This window comes from Equus asinus, chromosome 3 (assembly GCF_041296235.1).
Source record: "Equus asinus isolate D_3611 breed Donkey chromosome 3, EquAss-T2T_v2, whole genome shotgun sequence".
Lineage (NCBI taxonomy): Eukaryota > Metazoa > Chordata > Mammalia > Perissodactyla > Equidae > Equus > Equus asinus.
This window is the reverse complement of record NC_091792.1, coordinates 54,790,362-54,805,199: the sequence shown is the minus strand read 5'-3', so window position 1 is coordinate 54,805,199 and position 14,838 is coordinate 54,790,362. Positions and strand designations below refer to the sequence as shown.

The window sequence follows — 14,838 nt, the reverse complement described above, 5'->3', positions numbered from 1 at the left end:
TCTTGTTTCTCGTCCCATGTATTTGAGGCTACCTGTTCAGTTTGGTAGTTCTCTGTGATGGTTTTCTCAGTTTTCTGTGTATTTATCAGTTGTGTGTCTGTTCTGCTTATTTGTTTAGTGGTTACAGTGAGGTTTGTATAAAAAATTGTATAGATGAGATAGTCTATTTTCTGATAGCCTCTTATTTCCTGTTATTCTGATAGTCTGATAAACTAAGCTGATTCATCCTTTCTGTCTTCCCCTTCTAAGTTATTGTCACAAGTTACTCCATCTTGTGTTGTGAGTTTGGGTTAAAATGATGAGATATTTATTTTTGATCTTTTCCTTCTGTTTATCTTTAATGCTATAATTCAGTGTTTGCTAACCTGTTCTTATAGAGAGCTGCAATTTTCTGATTTTGTCTACCTATTTATCTCCTTGCTCAAGGCTTTATAACCCCTTTCTTTTTTTTCAGGTATGAGGGCCTTCTTGATCATTTCTTGTACGGGAGGGTCTTGTGGCTATGAACTCCCTTAGCCTTTGTTTATCTGGGGAAGTTTTTATTTGTCCATCATATCTGAAGAATATTTTCACTGGATAGATTATTCTTGGCTGAAAGATTTTGTCTTTTGGAATTTTGAATATGCCATTCCACTCTCTCCTAGCCTCTAGGATTTCTGCTGAGAAATCTGCTGAAAGCCTCATAGGGGTTCCTTTGTAATTTATTTTCTTCTGCCTCCTGCCCTTAATATTTTTTCTTTGTCATTGACTTTTGCCAGCTTTACTACTATATCCCTTGGAGAAAGACTTTTTACATTGATATAATTGGGAGTTATATTAGCTTCTTTCCCTTATATTTCCAGCTCCTTCCCAGGTTTTGGACGTTCTCAGCTATTATTTCTTTGAACAAGCTCTCTGCTCCATTATTCTTCTCTTTTCCCTCTGGACTACCTGTAATCTTGATGTTCTATTTCCTAATTGAGTCAGATATTTCTCAGAGAATTTCTGCATTTCTTTTTAGTCTTAGTTCTGTCTCCTCCTCCATCTGAAGCATTTCTATATTTCTGTCCTCTAGACTGATGATTCTTTTCTCCATAATATCAGCTCTGTTCAGGGAAACCAGACTTTTCTTTATCTCATCCATTGTGTTTTTAATCTGCAACATTTCTGATTGGTTTTTCTTTATAGTTTCAATATCTTCTTTGAAGAATTCCCTCTATTCATTAATTTTGTTCCTGATTTCATTGAACAGTCTATCTGTATTTCCTTGTAACTCATTGGGTTTTTTTTATGATAGGTATTTTGAATTCCCTGTCATTTAGATTATAAATTTCTGTGCCTTCAGGATTGATTTCTGGGTGCTTGTCATTTTCCTTCTGGCCTGGAGTATTAATATATTTCTTCATACTCTTCGATGGCATGGATTTATGCCTCTGCATAGTGATAGTATGTGGTCGCAGCTCCACCTGCCACCACTGGAGGGGGTTAAGAGCTGTGTATTCTGAGCCCGCCATGATCCCTGCCTCATTTACTCACAGCTGCTGCTTTTCTAACACATGCATGAGCACTCTAGCAGACTGGCTGAACTGGAGCACCAGGTGAAGGGAGGGGCAGTTTCTTTTGCCTGCGCGATCTCAGGTGCGTTCTCTGTCTGCCCTCATTATCTGATCTCCTGGTGTACTGGCTTGATGAATACATCCCTGCAATAGCTTAACCATCTCTTTGTGGGGCTTTCCCATGGGTTGTGAGGGAACTTGGAGAGTGAAGGTGTTCCTGCAGAGAGCTGCCCCTCCCCTCTCTCTTCTCAGAGCCACGCACAATTCTGCACCCTGGGTTTCTGCTATTAGGGGAGGGAGAGAAGATCACCTTACCTTCTTCCTCCAGGGGGTCCAGCACCTCCACCTTCAGTCATATGGCTGCATGGGTCTCTCAGATGTCTTTTGTATTATGTGAATGCCCTCTGTTGGTTTATGAATGTCCTTTTCATTGTATCTTATGGGGGAGAGTCTAAGGGAAGAGCTCACTCCACCATGATGCTGATGTCACTCCTCCTAAGTTATTTTTTAAAGTAAGTTATTCCATGTCCATATTAGGGAAATTTCGCTTGATGTTTTTCCATGGAAATTTTTTTTTCTGGTACAAACTTTACTCAAGGCCATATAATAAGAAAGCCCACTAAAAAACGAATTTAGGACCAGGTTTTAATGTACCTGAGACACTTTTTTGAGTGCTTATTTCATAAAAGATCTTAATCTTCTCATACTTTTCTTACAGTGGCAGACTTAGCAGCCCCCACTTACTTTAACACCATCTGTGGAGGGCACTAATTCCTCTAGGCTGGCCACTACAGGATTTTATCAACAAGTTGATGTTTAGTCACTATAGTAATGGTACACAGCAGATGTGCATGTTATGTTAGTCTTATAATTAAATATTAAGTTAAATACTACTAGTAGAGTGGTCCAACAGATTAGACACTCTCTCTTTCGCATTCTAATTAGATACTTTTTGTTTCTTTTTTTTTAATTGATCACATGTCACCTTATTCATAGATGTCACATGTTCAAGGAGAGAAGGGTTAGTAGGAAGGAATCAGAAGGCTTGAGAACTTCCTTGGAAGAGTTTATTGTGTTTCCATTGTCTTAAGAAGAGTAGAGAGGAGGCAAAAAAAAAAAAAAAAAAATAGAAATCTTTGGGGGCTGGAGATATTTGGGTGGTTATCGTGATATAAAGTGATGCCCAGGGAGGTGACTGAAAAATAAAAAGTAGAAAAATCAGCCAACTCTCCACTTACTGACACTGACTTCTTAGCTGAACAATACTTAAGGAAAAAAAAATAAAATCAAGACAAAGAAGCAGGAAGAAGAGAAAAAGATACTGTCCATCCTAGCCTCATTATATATTTATTTTTATGGAGGTATAGTTTATGTAAACTAAAATGCACAGATTTTATTCTTTTTTTAAAAACTGTTTTCTCCAACTTTAAGATATAATTGACATATAACATTGTGTAAGTTTAAGGTGTACAGCCTGTTGATTTGATACATTTATATATTGCAAAATGATTACCACCATAGTGGGAGCTAGCACCTCTATCCTATTACATAATTATTGTCTCTTTTTTTGTGGTGAGAACATTTAAGATCTAGTCTCTTAGCCACTTTCCAGTATACAATTCAGCATCACAGTTCTCTGTTTTGATGAATTTGTACACCCAGGTAGCTTCTATCTTAATTAAGACATGAAAATTTTCCATCATCCCAATAAATTTTAGTGCCTCTGTCTGCTCAATTCCTTCTACCACATATGCAGCCCCTACTCTGCTTTTTGCCACTACAATATTTCCTGCTCTAGGAATTCAAATAAATGGAATTATACAGTATGTAGTCTTTTGTGTCTTTTTCTCTTTCACTCAACATAATGTTGTTGAAATGTATCCATGTTGTGCGTATCTTGTGTTTGTTCCTTTTTATGGCTGAAAAGTACTCCCTGTGTGGGAATCATTACAAATCATTACAACACGTGACCTTTTGTGTCTAGCTTCCCTCACTGACAAGTTCTTTGTGGAGATGAAGAGCAGAAAGCATTAGCATTGATGCTTGTGGAAAGAACTTGGGATTCCAAAATGGGTTAGAGGCAGTATATGTTAGGGTCTTTGCAGCCACCAAAATGAACTATTTTCTGGCCAACAAAGTGGTCTGCGGGGCATATGCTGAGTTGGAATGAAAGTATTAGATGATCTGTATAAATCTAGGGATGCAGGGTAGCCACCATTAGGGGATCTGGGAGGTGTATCCATATTTGTCTTTGAAGAGCTGGTCTTGACTCCTCCCTTAGCTAAATGTTCTTGTTGAGCTTCTTGTTGTTTTTGCTGAATATGCTTGTGTTTGGCTTTCTTCAGTTTTCCTCTGTGGTTCTTGAACAAAACCTGCACTACTGTTGGATGTATCTCCAGTTTTGAGGCCATTTCTTTCTGAAGGCTGGAGGTGGGATATGGGTTCTTACTGAACAGGAGCTGCAAATCTGATCATTGGTTCTCAGTGAACATGGTTTGTTTCCTTTGTGGATATTTCTGGTGCTTTCTTTTAGGAAGGTCTCCTGGAGCTGACATCCTGTAACCTAGGTATGTTCCTTTGCTCTGGTCCAGCAACCAATGCTTGCTTTTCTATGGCCACTACAAAGTCAAAATGTAGACGTTTGTACACATAAATACAAAATAAAGATATTTCTACATTAAAAGATTTTCTTTTTCCATTAATGGAAATTTTATTCAAGCTCTCACATAACACTGTTTATATTTTAGTTCAGTAAATATTTGTTTACTTGATTAGAGTCCAAAATTTAAGACTGACCTTAATCAGCCCTTATATTCTATTTAGCCTTGCTTTTCTGGTGGATAAAATCCTCAGTGTGGGTACATAATCTCTTTCATAAGACTTCATACATCTAAAACCTCAATTAAATATTAGTCTACAAATTTTTCATTTTGCATGGTACTTTAGGAGAAAGAAGCAAATCATAAGAGAAATAAAGTTGATGAGCACATTTCTTGAATGTTTTAGAAGTGGTCAGAACACTAGATGTCAATCCTGTATTTGTCATTTATTGACTGTGTGGCCTTGAACAGGTCATTTAAACACTTTGATTCACAGTTTCCATGCCTCTAAAGTTAGTTTTGTGTGGATAAAATTTAAATAATAAGATCAAACTGCTTAATAAACTAAAAGTACAACATAAATGTAAGATATTTGCATAAATTAGTTCATTCCAGCATCTATAATCCCATGAAAATAGAGTTAATATCCAGAGCAATGCTTGGAAACAAGATTCCCCAGTGAAAATTATTATGGTTAGTGTATTCTAATTACACAGTAAAATGTATTTATTATGTACTTTAGAAATATTTTCAAGAATAACCATCTAAAGATAAGATTTCTGGTGACTATTTTTATTTACTAGATCATCCTATTAATCTGAACGTATAATTCCCTAAGTATTTCCATTTCTGAGAGTTCAAATGCCCAGTGAACATTTATATGGAAAGCTTTTGTGTAGTGTACAACTATTGTACATCCACAGCAAGATTTTACTGAACCTACAAAATAGCATAAAAGAAAAATGTTTGAGTATTAAGTATTTGTTTTAGAAAGCAAGTGAAAAATCTCTTTAGTATGGCCTCTTAAAATATTGAAACATTCTTTCAAAATGTAAGCGTGAATAATAGTGATAGTTATGTGATTCTCTTTGACAAATCAGGACCATTTTAAACAAGTCATCTTCTGGTTTATTTATTTGAGCATGTGTGTCATGTGCTTTATTTATCAATTGTATTAATCCTTGTTTCCTTCGTTAAAAACTATGTAAATTTTTTCAGATTTCTTTTTATCCGCTATTAGTACTATTAAGTAGAAAGGAGTGCATGCATATTGAGTTGTAAAATTTCAGAATAAGGTAGAGTTTGGGTAATGTTTAGTTTCATTTTTTGAATTTTAGTGTGTTTGAAGAAACTGACACAGACTTACAAGAGCTTCAGGCCTCTATGGAGCAGTTACTTAGGGAACAACCTGGGGAAGAAGACAGCGAGGAGGAGGAATCAGTCTTAAAGAACAGTGACATAGAGCAGACTGCAAATGGGACAGAGCTGGCGGATGAGGATGACAATCCCAGCAGTGAAAGTGCCCTAAATGAAGAATGGCACTCGGGTGCGTGATCATGATTCTGGGCCATTTCCTTTTTCAGTGTGTACAAATATTTCAAGTAGATTATATTTTTCTGATATCTGATATGAACTATTTCCAACTGTAAATAAAACTGAAGCATGATTCTGTTCTCTGACTTTTATGCATTTTTTTCTTGTCACACAAATGTGCATACACAGTTCCATTTCTTTCCCATTAAATTATGGAAATGCTTTATTGAAGCATTTTTATTCTTTAATCCTCCATTTCTTGACTTATTTCTCTAGTACTAAAGATAATAACTTAGTTTCTTAGCAGTTTATGTTTTACAAAGAGCTTCCACATACGGTGATTAACCAGCAGGGTTAATAGTAAAAGCAGTTTTTAAGATCTTGACACTCATTTTTTGTTGTTGTTTAGAAACTATTTTTTGTTGATAGCATTACGCCTAAGGTGCATTGAAAATTTGTATGTTTCAATAACTGTACTTATTTGGGAAGAAGAGCTAATGTGAAAAGGAATGATTCTTCAGTAATTTTGTCTTTTACTAGAATTTTTCAAAGTATCTTTGGCATATACATGACATAAAACATATAGAGCATTTATAATACTTATTAGGTGCTTTCCTGAAGTTTTATGATGTGTATCTTAGGTCATCTGCCTTCTGCATGCCTTTCTTTCATGTTTTGGCCCATGTTTAATATCAGCTTTTAAAAATAATAGGCTTAGTTGCCTAAATGCAGAACATATGAGTATGCTTTTTCTATTTCTTACTAAATTAGAAGACATCTCTAGGAGTGTTTTTATCCTAGCCTGATTTACTGTTTAAGGCTATAAAAAAAAGATTTCCAAAGTAACAATTTTTTTAAGACAGATTTATATGTACATTTCTTACTTACATAAATGACAAATATTATAATGTCAGAAACTGTATCTAAGAACAAGTAGTCTGTTTCAGTAACATCATTCACTTGTCATTGAATTTTAGTCTATTAGGGTAAGAATTATTCAGTCTTTGTAATCGTAAAACATCTTGTTATTTGTGTTTTTTTAGATAACAGTGATGGTGAGATAACTAGTGAATGTGAATATGACAGTGTCTTTAACCATTTAGAGGAACTGAGACTTCACCTGGAGCAGGAAATAGGCTTTGAAAAGTTCTTTGAGGTTTATGAGAAAATAAAAGTAAGTAAAATATCAGTTAAAACTTAGTTTTGAAATATGCTCTGTTTTAATGACTAGTGAAATGTCAGTGATCTTTATTGGTCAATAGATTTATTACAAATAATAAATGACGTCTCCAATTAAAGAAAGTTGGTATTCAAATATTAATTTATATTTGGGAATTTAATATAGGCTATTCATGAAGATGAAGATGAAAATATTGAGATTAGTTCAACAGTAGTTCAGAATATTTTGGGAAATGAACATCAACATCTTTATGCCAAGATTCTTCATCTAGTCATGGCAGATGGAGCCTATCAAGAAGGTAAGATTTCCTCAGGTCTTTATATTTTAAATAGTTGTGCAAAAAATGAAATGACAAATATTAATTGATGAGCTTATATCACATGCATTTTGGTGAAGTCTATATTGAAACCATATCTAGTACTTTGAAGCAATTATAAAAGTAACTGTGTCAGGTACTTTTACTGATGCTGGCATATACTTTTGTTGACTTCAGTTCTGTAAGTCAATATTTTTATTTAATTTATAAGTAACATTTGAATGAGACTTTTTTAAAAGCCTCCTTATTGGACAACTGTAGAAATTAGATGTAGTATTAAACTTTTAGACACATAGGCTTCAGCAATATGTGCAATTTCTCCTAAATAATACCAAATGTAATCTCTTGCATTCAGAGTTAGTGGAGTTCATCTATAGTGTTTTGAATGGGAACCATTTTTGTATTTGGAAAACACTTATATAATCACTCAAATATAATAGGACTTTGTTAAAAGTTATTAAAGTTAAAAATGGGTTTTCCCCTTAAATTTAGTCAAGAACACTAAATATGGAACCAAGAGACCAGGTTATAGTCCTGACTCTGCAACAAGCTAGTAATGTGACATTAGTGATTTATTTTGTCTTAAGTTTCAGTTTCCTTTGCTATAAAACAAAGAAATGCTCTCCAGTCTAATGGACTGTGGTTAGTTTTCAAAGTATTTGTTGAGTGCTTCTTGTATGCCTAGCACTTCATTACTGTGGACATTAAAAGACATAGTCTTTCCTTACATGTTGTTTATAATTTTCTTGGGTGATGAAACGTAAATAGAAGAAAGAAAGTATAAAACTATGTATAGAAATGCTCATTCTAAAATACTTTTCAGTGTAGTAGGAGTTAGAGAAAGGGAGATTGGACTGTAAAAAATGGAAATAAATGTAGGGGGTATAACTTATGGGGAAAATAGAATGAACCAATAATTAATGTGTATTAGGATTAAATTTACCATATTGGAAGCTTATTGTTGAGAATTAGTCTTTGTGATTAGATACTGTGAACTGTTTAAAACACATAGGGGAAATCAGTGAAGATTTTTTAACTGAAAGGACTGACATAGTGAAACAGGTGTTTTATAAAGTTCAACCCAGCAGCATGTTCGGGATACCTAGGAGAGTACTGATATTGGAAATAAGAAGGTCTGTTTCTAAACTGTAGATGCGTTTGGGCATGAGATCATGAATACCTGGATTTAGTGTTCATAGGAATAGTGTTAATAGTCAATTCAGGTATTTCAGAGCCAGGGTTCTTATGAAAATATTTTATATTTTTACTTATGAAAAATTAAGTTTGTTAAATAAAATTCAAGAATGTTTTTTATTTTTGGAACAATTTTGCGATTATGTAGGCTTACCTTCACCATAAAGCTCAGCAAAAATGCTTCTTTGAATTGCTTTAATGGAAGTAAAAATCTTGTAAAAACTAATAGTTATTGTTAAATCAAAACTAGGAAGTCTTCAGGTACAGTAGGTACTCTTATAGCTTCAGATACCACTGCATTTTCATTCCTATTCTTCTTACATTAACAGAATAACTGTCAGGAAAATGTTAGGGCCATTAGCAATGTGTAATGTATTGAATATAAACCACTCCTTCATAAGCCAGTAATTAGTGCTGCATTTATTCTTCATTATGGTTTTCTTTAGCCCCCTTAGTAGTTAAGCTTATCACAGATAAAAAGGCAAAAACAGAATAATGTTTCATATTTATGGTGGTTGCTATGAAATCTATCAATAGAAACTTAAGGGAGCTCTTTTCTATTAAAAAATTGTTAAAAGACTATAACACCAATTTGGAGAAAACTGTAAGAATTTACATATCCAAATAAACACTAGCTTCTTCAAAGTAGAGATACAGACTTAACTCTAATGAAGATGTTCCATTACACAAAATATCTTGAAACTTCTCTTTTGGAATTTCCCTGAAACTTATATACCAGGTTCTTTTGAATGTCCTTCTTGATACAAGTTTCTATTTTGGGAGCATTTAATTTTTTTGGAAAAGGCTTAAAGTTACTTGAAACTACGTTTAGTGACTGAAGTGGGTAATCAAGATAAATAATACGTGGTCTTTTTGTTTTGAGTATTTCACCATGAAGTAATGAGCCTAATTTTTGAAATGAATTTGTAAACTGATTCTAGACATTTTGAACAATAATTGATTTCTAGAATATTTGTGACAAAATTACTCCTATTACTTTAAAGGTAGGATTTGTAGACTAAAATTGAGATTTTAAATGTTGATGCTTGATTTTGGCAATATAAATTTTTAAAAGATTTATTTATATTCCATCTTGTTCCAAAAAAGTTTAAGATTGCATCTAAAAATATATACAGTACAAGACAAAATTGTCAAAAACAATGTTTGGGAAAGTCAACATATCAGGCAAGTGAGCTCAAGCAAGATACTATTAAGCCAAGATTGAAGTAAGAATACAAAGTTCGTGTCCAATAGGTCTCTATGTTTTGTGAAAATAGTTCACAAATTTGGTGCTAATCTTTCTAGCAACGAAGGAAACCTAATTAATTACATGAGTCACAGTGTTCCTGAGACAAAACATGTCAGTTACTCAAGGACAGCTGTTTTCGGTATTGAAACAGAAGAATTTTCCCATGATTCTTAAAAAGAAGGGACTATGGTACAGTGTTCTTCAAATTTGAATACACAAGTGGATTCTTTAAAGGGGAAAGTTTTTTTCAGACTCCAAGAATCTAAGTCCATAGACTCCATGAAAAACTCAAGTCTTAGTCTTTGAAAATGACCATCAGTTGTGAAGTATTACTGTAAAACATAGTTTTTTCCCCTAAATATTAAAAGACTATTTTTATCATCAAAATGAAAATATAAAATTTAAACATTATCTGGAACTTGCGGATACTTGATTTTATTGAGGTCTTGGACCCCATTTTATAAAACAGTACAAAAATGGACTGATAGTTATCCTCAGTAATTTTTACAATATTTTGGTTTCATGGGTCTCTGTCTCATAATATGGCATAGTATAAGTTAGTGTCATGAGGCCAGAAAATTATTCCATTTAAGTCAATCTGTGGAGAGTATCAAACTAGTTCTGTTCATATTCAGACTGTTCATACTTAAGGCAGTTCTCCAGAAGGATTGTTTCAATACAGCTTTTTATAAGTTATCAGCAACAGTGTGCTTGGGGTTCAGCTTTGCTTGACAAGTATCTGGAGAAGTTTTATGTTGTATTGCCCCTTAAGTGGAGAACCTATAACAGTCAACTGAGCCACAAGGTAGAATTGACATCCTCTTTTGACAGCTGAGCAGCTTCAAAAGGATACGTGCCTACACAGAAGACCATTTTCCCTCCAAAGCACCAAGAATCGGGCTAAGCTAATACATGCCTCAAGAAGCGATACCAGATTTTCTCTGCCACACATGAGAAAGAGATGAGGACCTTCAGGTTCTGTCTCAGCAAGCCTAGCAGCAACTCCTTTAGCCTAAAAAAAAAATGTAGAGCAATTAAAGAAGATGCCTACCGTGGCAACCTTTCTTAAAACATTTCATTAAAGCCCATTCCAACTTATTAATATATCAACTACTAAACTGGTTGTAACACATATATAGAATTATCTGAATAAATTAACTTGCTGTTTTGTATTGTTAATCATAAATCAGCTAAATGTTAGACATGGATTTGGAATAACTATTTAGAGCCCTTCTTATTGGAAATACTTACATCTACCTGTCCTATAGACATTGTCTTTTAGGCCACATCTAAGAGATGACAAAACCATGTCATCTGCATATGGTGCTTACACAATTTTATTTTCTGTGTTGGGGAAGGGGGAGGGTAATAAAGGGAAGGGATAGGTAAATTATATCTAGTTTACCCAAAAGTGGTATCAGTCATCAAGGTACAAGTTAAAAAGATTGTCTAAAACACTTTCCTGTTTTATTTCACTGGGAATTATCTGAGACCTCAAAAGATGGCCTCAACTATTCAACTCCCCCACACTGTTACACTGCAGGTCTTGTAAGCATCTACAACTATAGCTGTTGGTAGAATTAATACTCCTTAGTCCATAACTAGGTACTATCCAGAGGCAGAAGTCATCCAGAGTGCAGACTACTTTATGTTATTCCTAAAAAATTTCTCCACAAGGAGAAGAGTATAACTACTGCCAGTGGTAGATGGGCAGGGGCCACCAAGTCCTCATGGAGAACATTAATTTCAGCAGTCCAAGCTTGTAGATTCTTAAGAAGGAAACACATACCTTCCTTCCACATTCATTTTAGGTAGAATTTTGTGCTGTATTTATGTAATGAAATTCTATACAGCAGTCAAAACACATGAACTAAATTTCCATCTATCAATATGGATAAGCCCGACAAATATGATGAGTTGAATAAGTAGTACATGGCACCATTTATATGATATTTAAAAGCAATTTTATTTAGGTGTGCATATATATAATAGAAGTAAAACACCATGAAAGGGAAGGATACTCATCCATTTCAGGATACTGATAATGCTTCTGGGGAGGAAGAGAAGGCAGTAAGATTGGAAAAGAGGGGCCAGCCACTGGTGGCCTAGTGGTTAAACTCAGCATGCTCTGCTTCGGCAGCCTGGGTTCAGTTCCTGGATGCAGACCTACACCACTCGTCAGTGACCATGCTGTGGCGGCAGTGCACACTCAAAATAGAGGAAGATGGGCAACAGATGTTAGCTCAGGGCAAATCGTCCTCAGCAAAAAATAAGATTGGAAAAGAGTACTCTCTATCTATAATATGTTTTTCCTTAATCAGTAATCTAAACCAATATGGTCATAAGTTAACTTTTATTAATTCTAAGTATTTGGTACATGTGTGTTTATTAGTTTACTCTCTGTACTTTCCTATTTGAAACATTTTGTAATTGTAAAAAATAAGTAAATTATAGTACAGAGTGATGTGTAACATTGGGAACAATAAAATGTGTGTTACATAAAGTAATAATTCAGCTATATTGGAAGAAATAAAGGTGTCAGGGTAATTCTTCCTAGAGGAGAGGACATCAAAGTTGGATTTTGAAAGATGAATAGGAATTTGTCCCCCAATCAGTACATGCACTTATACATAGAGGGATGCAAAATGTATCAGGGGAACTATAAGCAATTCAGTGTTACTAAAGCATCAATTATAGAGACAGTTGGGGAAGGTGGGCAATGAAAGCAGATAAAGCTGGAAATATTTAAAGGCCACATCATGAAGGGCTTTGCAGTCCATATAAGGAGCATAGGTTCTGTCCTGAGGCAGAGGGGACCTGGGGGGTTGGGGGTGGTTTGAGCAGTGCAGTGATTTGAGATGACACTTGGATTTTAGTGAAAAGTCACTGTTCTAGAGTGTGGAAGGCAGTGATTGTCATGTAAGATCAAATTAAGCAGTCTGTTTAATTCATTCAACAGTGTTTTTTTAGAGTAAAGAAAAATTGGAAATAACCAAAATGTCTGTAAATAGGAATGGTTAATTTAATTATGCCACGTCCATAAAATAAAATATCATGCAGCCATTCAAGTTGACATGCAATATATCCCTGATTTATTCTTTTTCAACATTTTATTGTAAAATTTTCATCATATGGAAAAGTTTAAAGAACTTTACAGTTATCACCCATATACTCACCGCCTAAATTCTGCCATTAACATTTTATAATCTTGCTTTATCGCTTATTTATACATCTTTCCATCCATTATGTGTCCTAAAGGGAAAATCTCATGTCTCAAAACTGCATTTTGTTGTAATTTTTAAAAAGATATTTGTATATGCATAAGAAAGCAATCTGGGAAGATTTATATGAAATTGTTAACATTGGTTGATTTTGGCTTATAGGTGATTTTTGCTTCTCACTTTATCCTCATTGTATTATCTGAATACTTTTATACTGAGTATGTGATATTATAATAAAAACTACATTTAAAACTACATAAAAGCTCTTTTCCTTTAACATGAAAAAGAATGAGTTTTTTACTAAGATATACACAGCTTGATTTGTAATGAAGTGAATTAAATTTTTTTCTTTTTTCTACAGATAATGATGAATAATCCTCAGAACATTATTTAATCCTCAACTGTATGAAGGCATTTAAATTTGTCTCATCAGAATAACAAGCTTCCGTGGGAAATGTAGCAATTTTTTATAAATGAAATATCAGATTTAAGATGGGCATGCAGATTGCATGAAAAATATGGAGAAACATGCCATTTTTCAATTAAGATTCTAGTATTTTATCTATTTATTTTGTTCATTGAGTTCTATAGTTACCTCCTACAGAATATATACTTTATTAAATCATCCAACCAAAGCATAAGAGACATCGGTCCAGAACCGGACTTAATGGTTTTGAAGATTTACCATGCGGTAAGGGAACTTTCACTTTCAGCAGGTGTCTTTAGGTTAAAAGAATTACCTATGTTGTGAAAGACCTGCCTATGGGTTTTCATTTAAGTATTTAAACGTGCCCCTTTTTTCTGTCTACTTATTTTAATGACCAGCAATTCTGTATTAAATAACCTTGTCAAGGGCTCTATTTAAATCTTTAGGTTTGGAAGATGGAAGTTTTAGCCTTAAAGTTTATATTCACGATCCGTTTTCAACCAGTGTGTCTCTTGAACTAGCTCAGTGGAAACAGGCTGTAGAAACAGTCTTAAAAATCATTGAAAAATTTGATTATGAAAGAATAGAAAAATTATATTTCCTGATATTTAAAAAGTTGGTTAATTACTTCTGCTTCTCTTTAAAGAACAGAACCAGGAATATTATATCTAAAAGTTAGTCTGAATTTTAACATTGACCTAGCGTATAGCATAAAGTTGCCCTTTTTGTTTCTGACTTTCTCTCATGTATGTGCTTCAAGGGCAATATGAGATTAAAAAGGAGAAAAGAATCATTTGTACTTGGACACTGTGACAGTTTTGGTAACTAGCATTCCAAAGGGGGGAAATGTTTTCCTCTTTTATTTCCATTAGGAGAGGATTTAGTTAGGTCATTAAGACAATGGTTACACAGCTTCACTTGCAATATGCCAGGTATTACATGGTTTCATTAGCGAGGTCAAAGGTCCAGATGCTTTTGGTAATAAAAGCAGGATTTTTGAAACTCTGAGTACAAAGCAGCCTGATTGGCATAATCTGTAATTTGAACAATAAAATCTTTTCTTGCAGCACTATCTGTACTATGCTGAATTTATTATGTATATTATTTCTAACATCCAAAACTAAATACTTGATTTTTATATGTTTGTTTATTTTATGATATTACGATTAAATTTGTATTATCTACCTGAGGTGCACTATTGGTTTTCTTTTATTTATTAGCACTATTATCAATAGAACGCTATTATACAGAGCTGGGAATACTTTCATTTGGTTGTTTTACCTGATGATTTCCTTCTCTTTTTTAAATGGAAGAATATTTGAATTCGGCACTTTAATTCTCTCTACAGTCCTGAAAGATGAGAGTGATTTGGGGGGAGGGGGTATTTGCTAATTCTTCACATATTACAACTATTAGAAAACCAATTAAGGGTATAACACGGTAGAAAAGGTCATTTAGGCATACTTCAAAAGATGTCATATATACAAGAATAGAGCTGACAAACAGAATTTTTGCTATCTCCAGTCAATCGGTATGAGTGAATCTGGAGTGTTATTATGGAAAGGTTGTCTGTGCCAGTGGGG

General features: G+C 34.0%; 1 protein-coding gene and 1 pseudogene across 12 annotated transcripts in view; one reads left to right on the top strand and one right to left on the bottom strand.

The window, feature by feature from the left end:
• NEK1 (NIMA related kinase 1) overlaps window positions 1-14,444 on the top strand; it is a 220,342-nt gene extending 205,898 nt beyond the window's left edge. For all 12 annotated transcript variants that reach the window (XM_070505065.1, XM_070505062.1, XM_070505061.1 and 9 more), the window contains 4 exons: window positions 5,473-5,681; window positions 6,712-6,842; window positions 7,014-7,146; window positions 13,190-14,444. In XM_070505065.1, the coding sequence (XP_070361166.1) occupies window positions 5,473-5,681; window positions 6,712-6,842; window positions 7,014-7,146; window positions 13,190-13,203 (487 nt within the window). In that variant the 3' untranslated portion in view covers window positions 13,204-14,444. The remainder of the gene's footprint in view (window positions 1-5,472; window positions 5,682-6,711; window positions 6,843-7,013; window positions 7,147-13,189) is intronic.
• On the bottom strand, window positions 3,401-4,235 carry LOC139044800 (divergent paired-related homeobox-like; annotated as a pseudogene).
• Window positions 14,445-14,838: the final 394 nt, after the last annotated feature.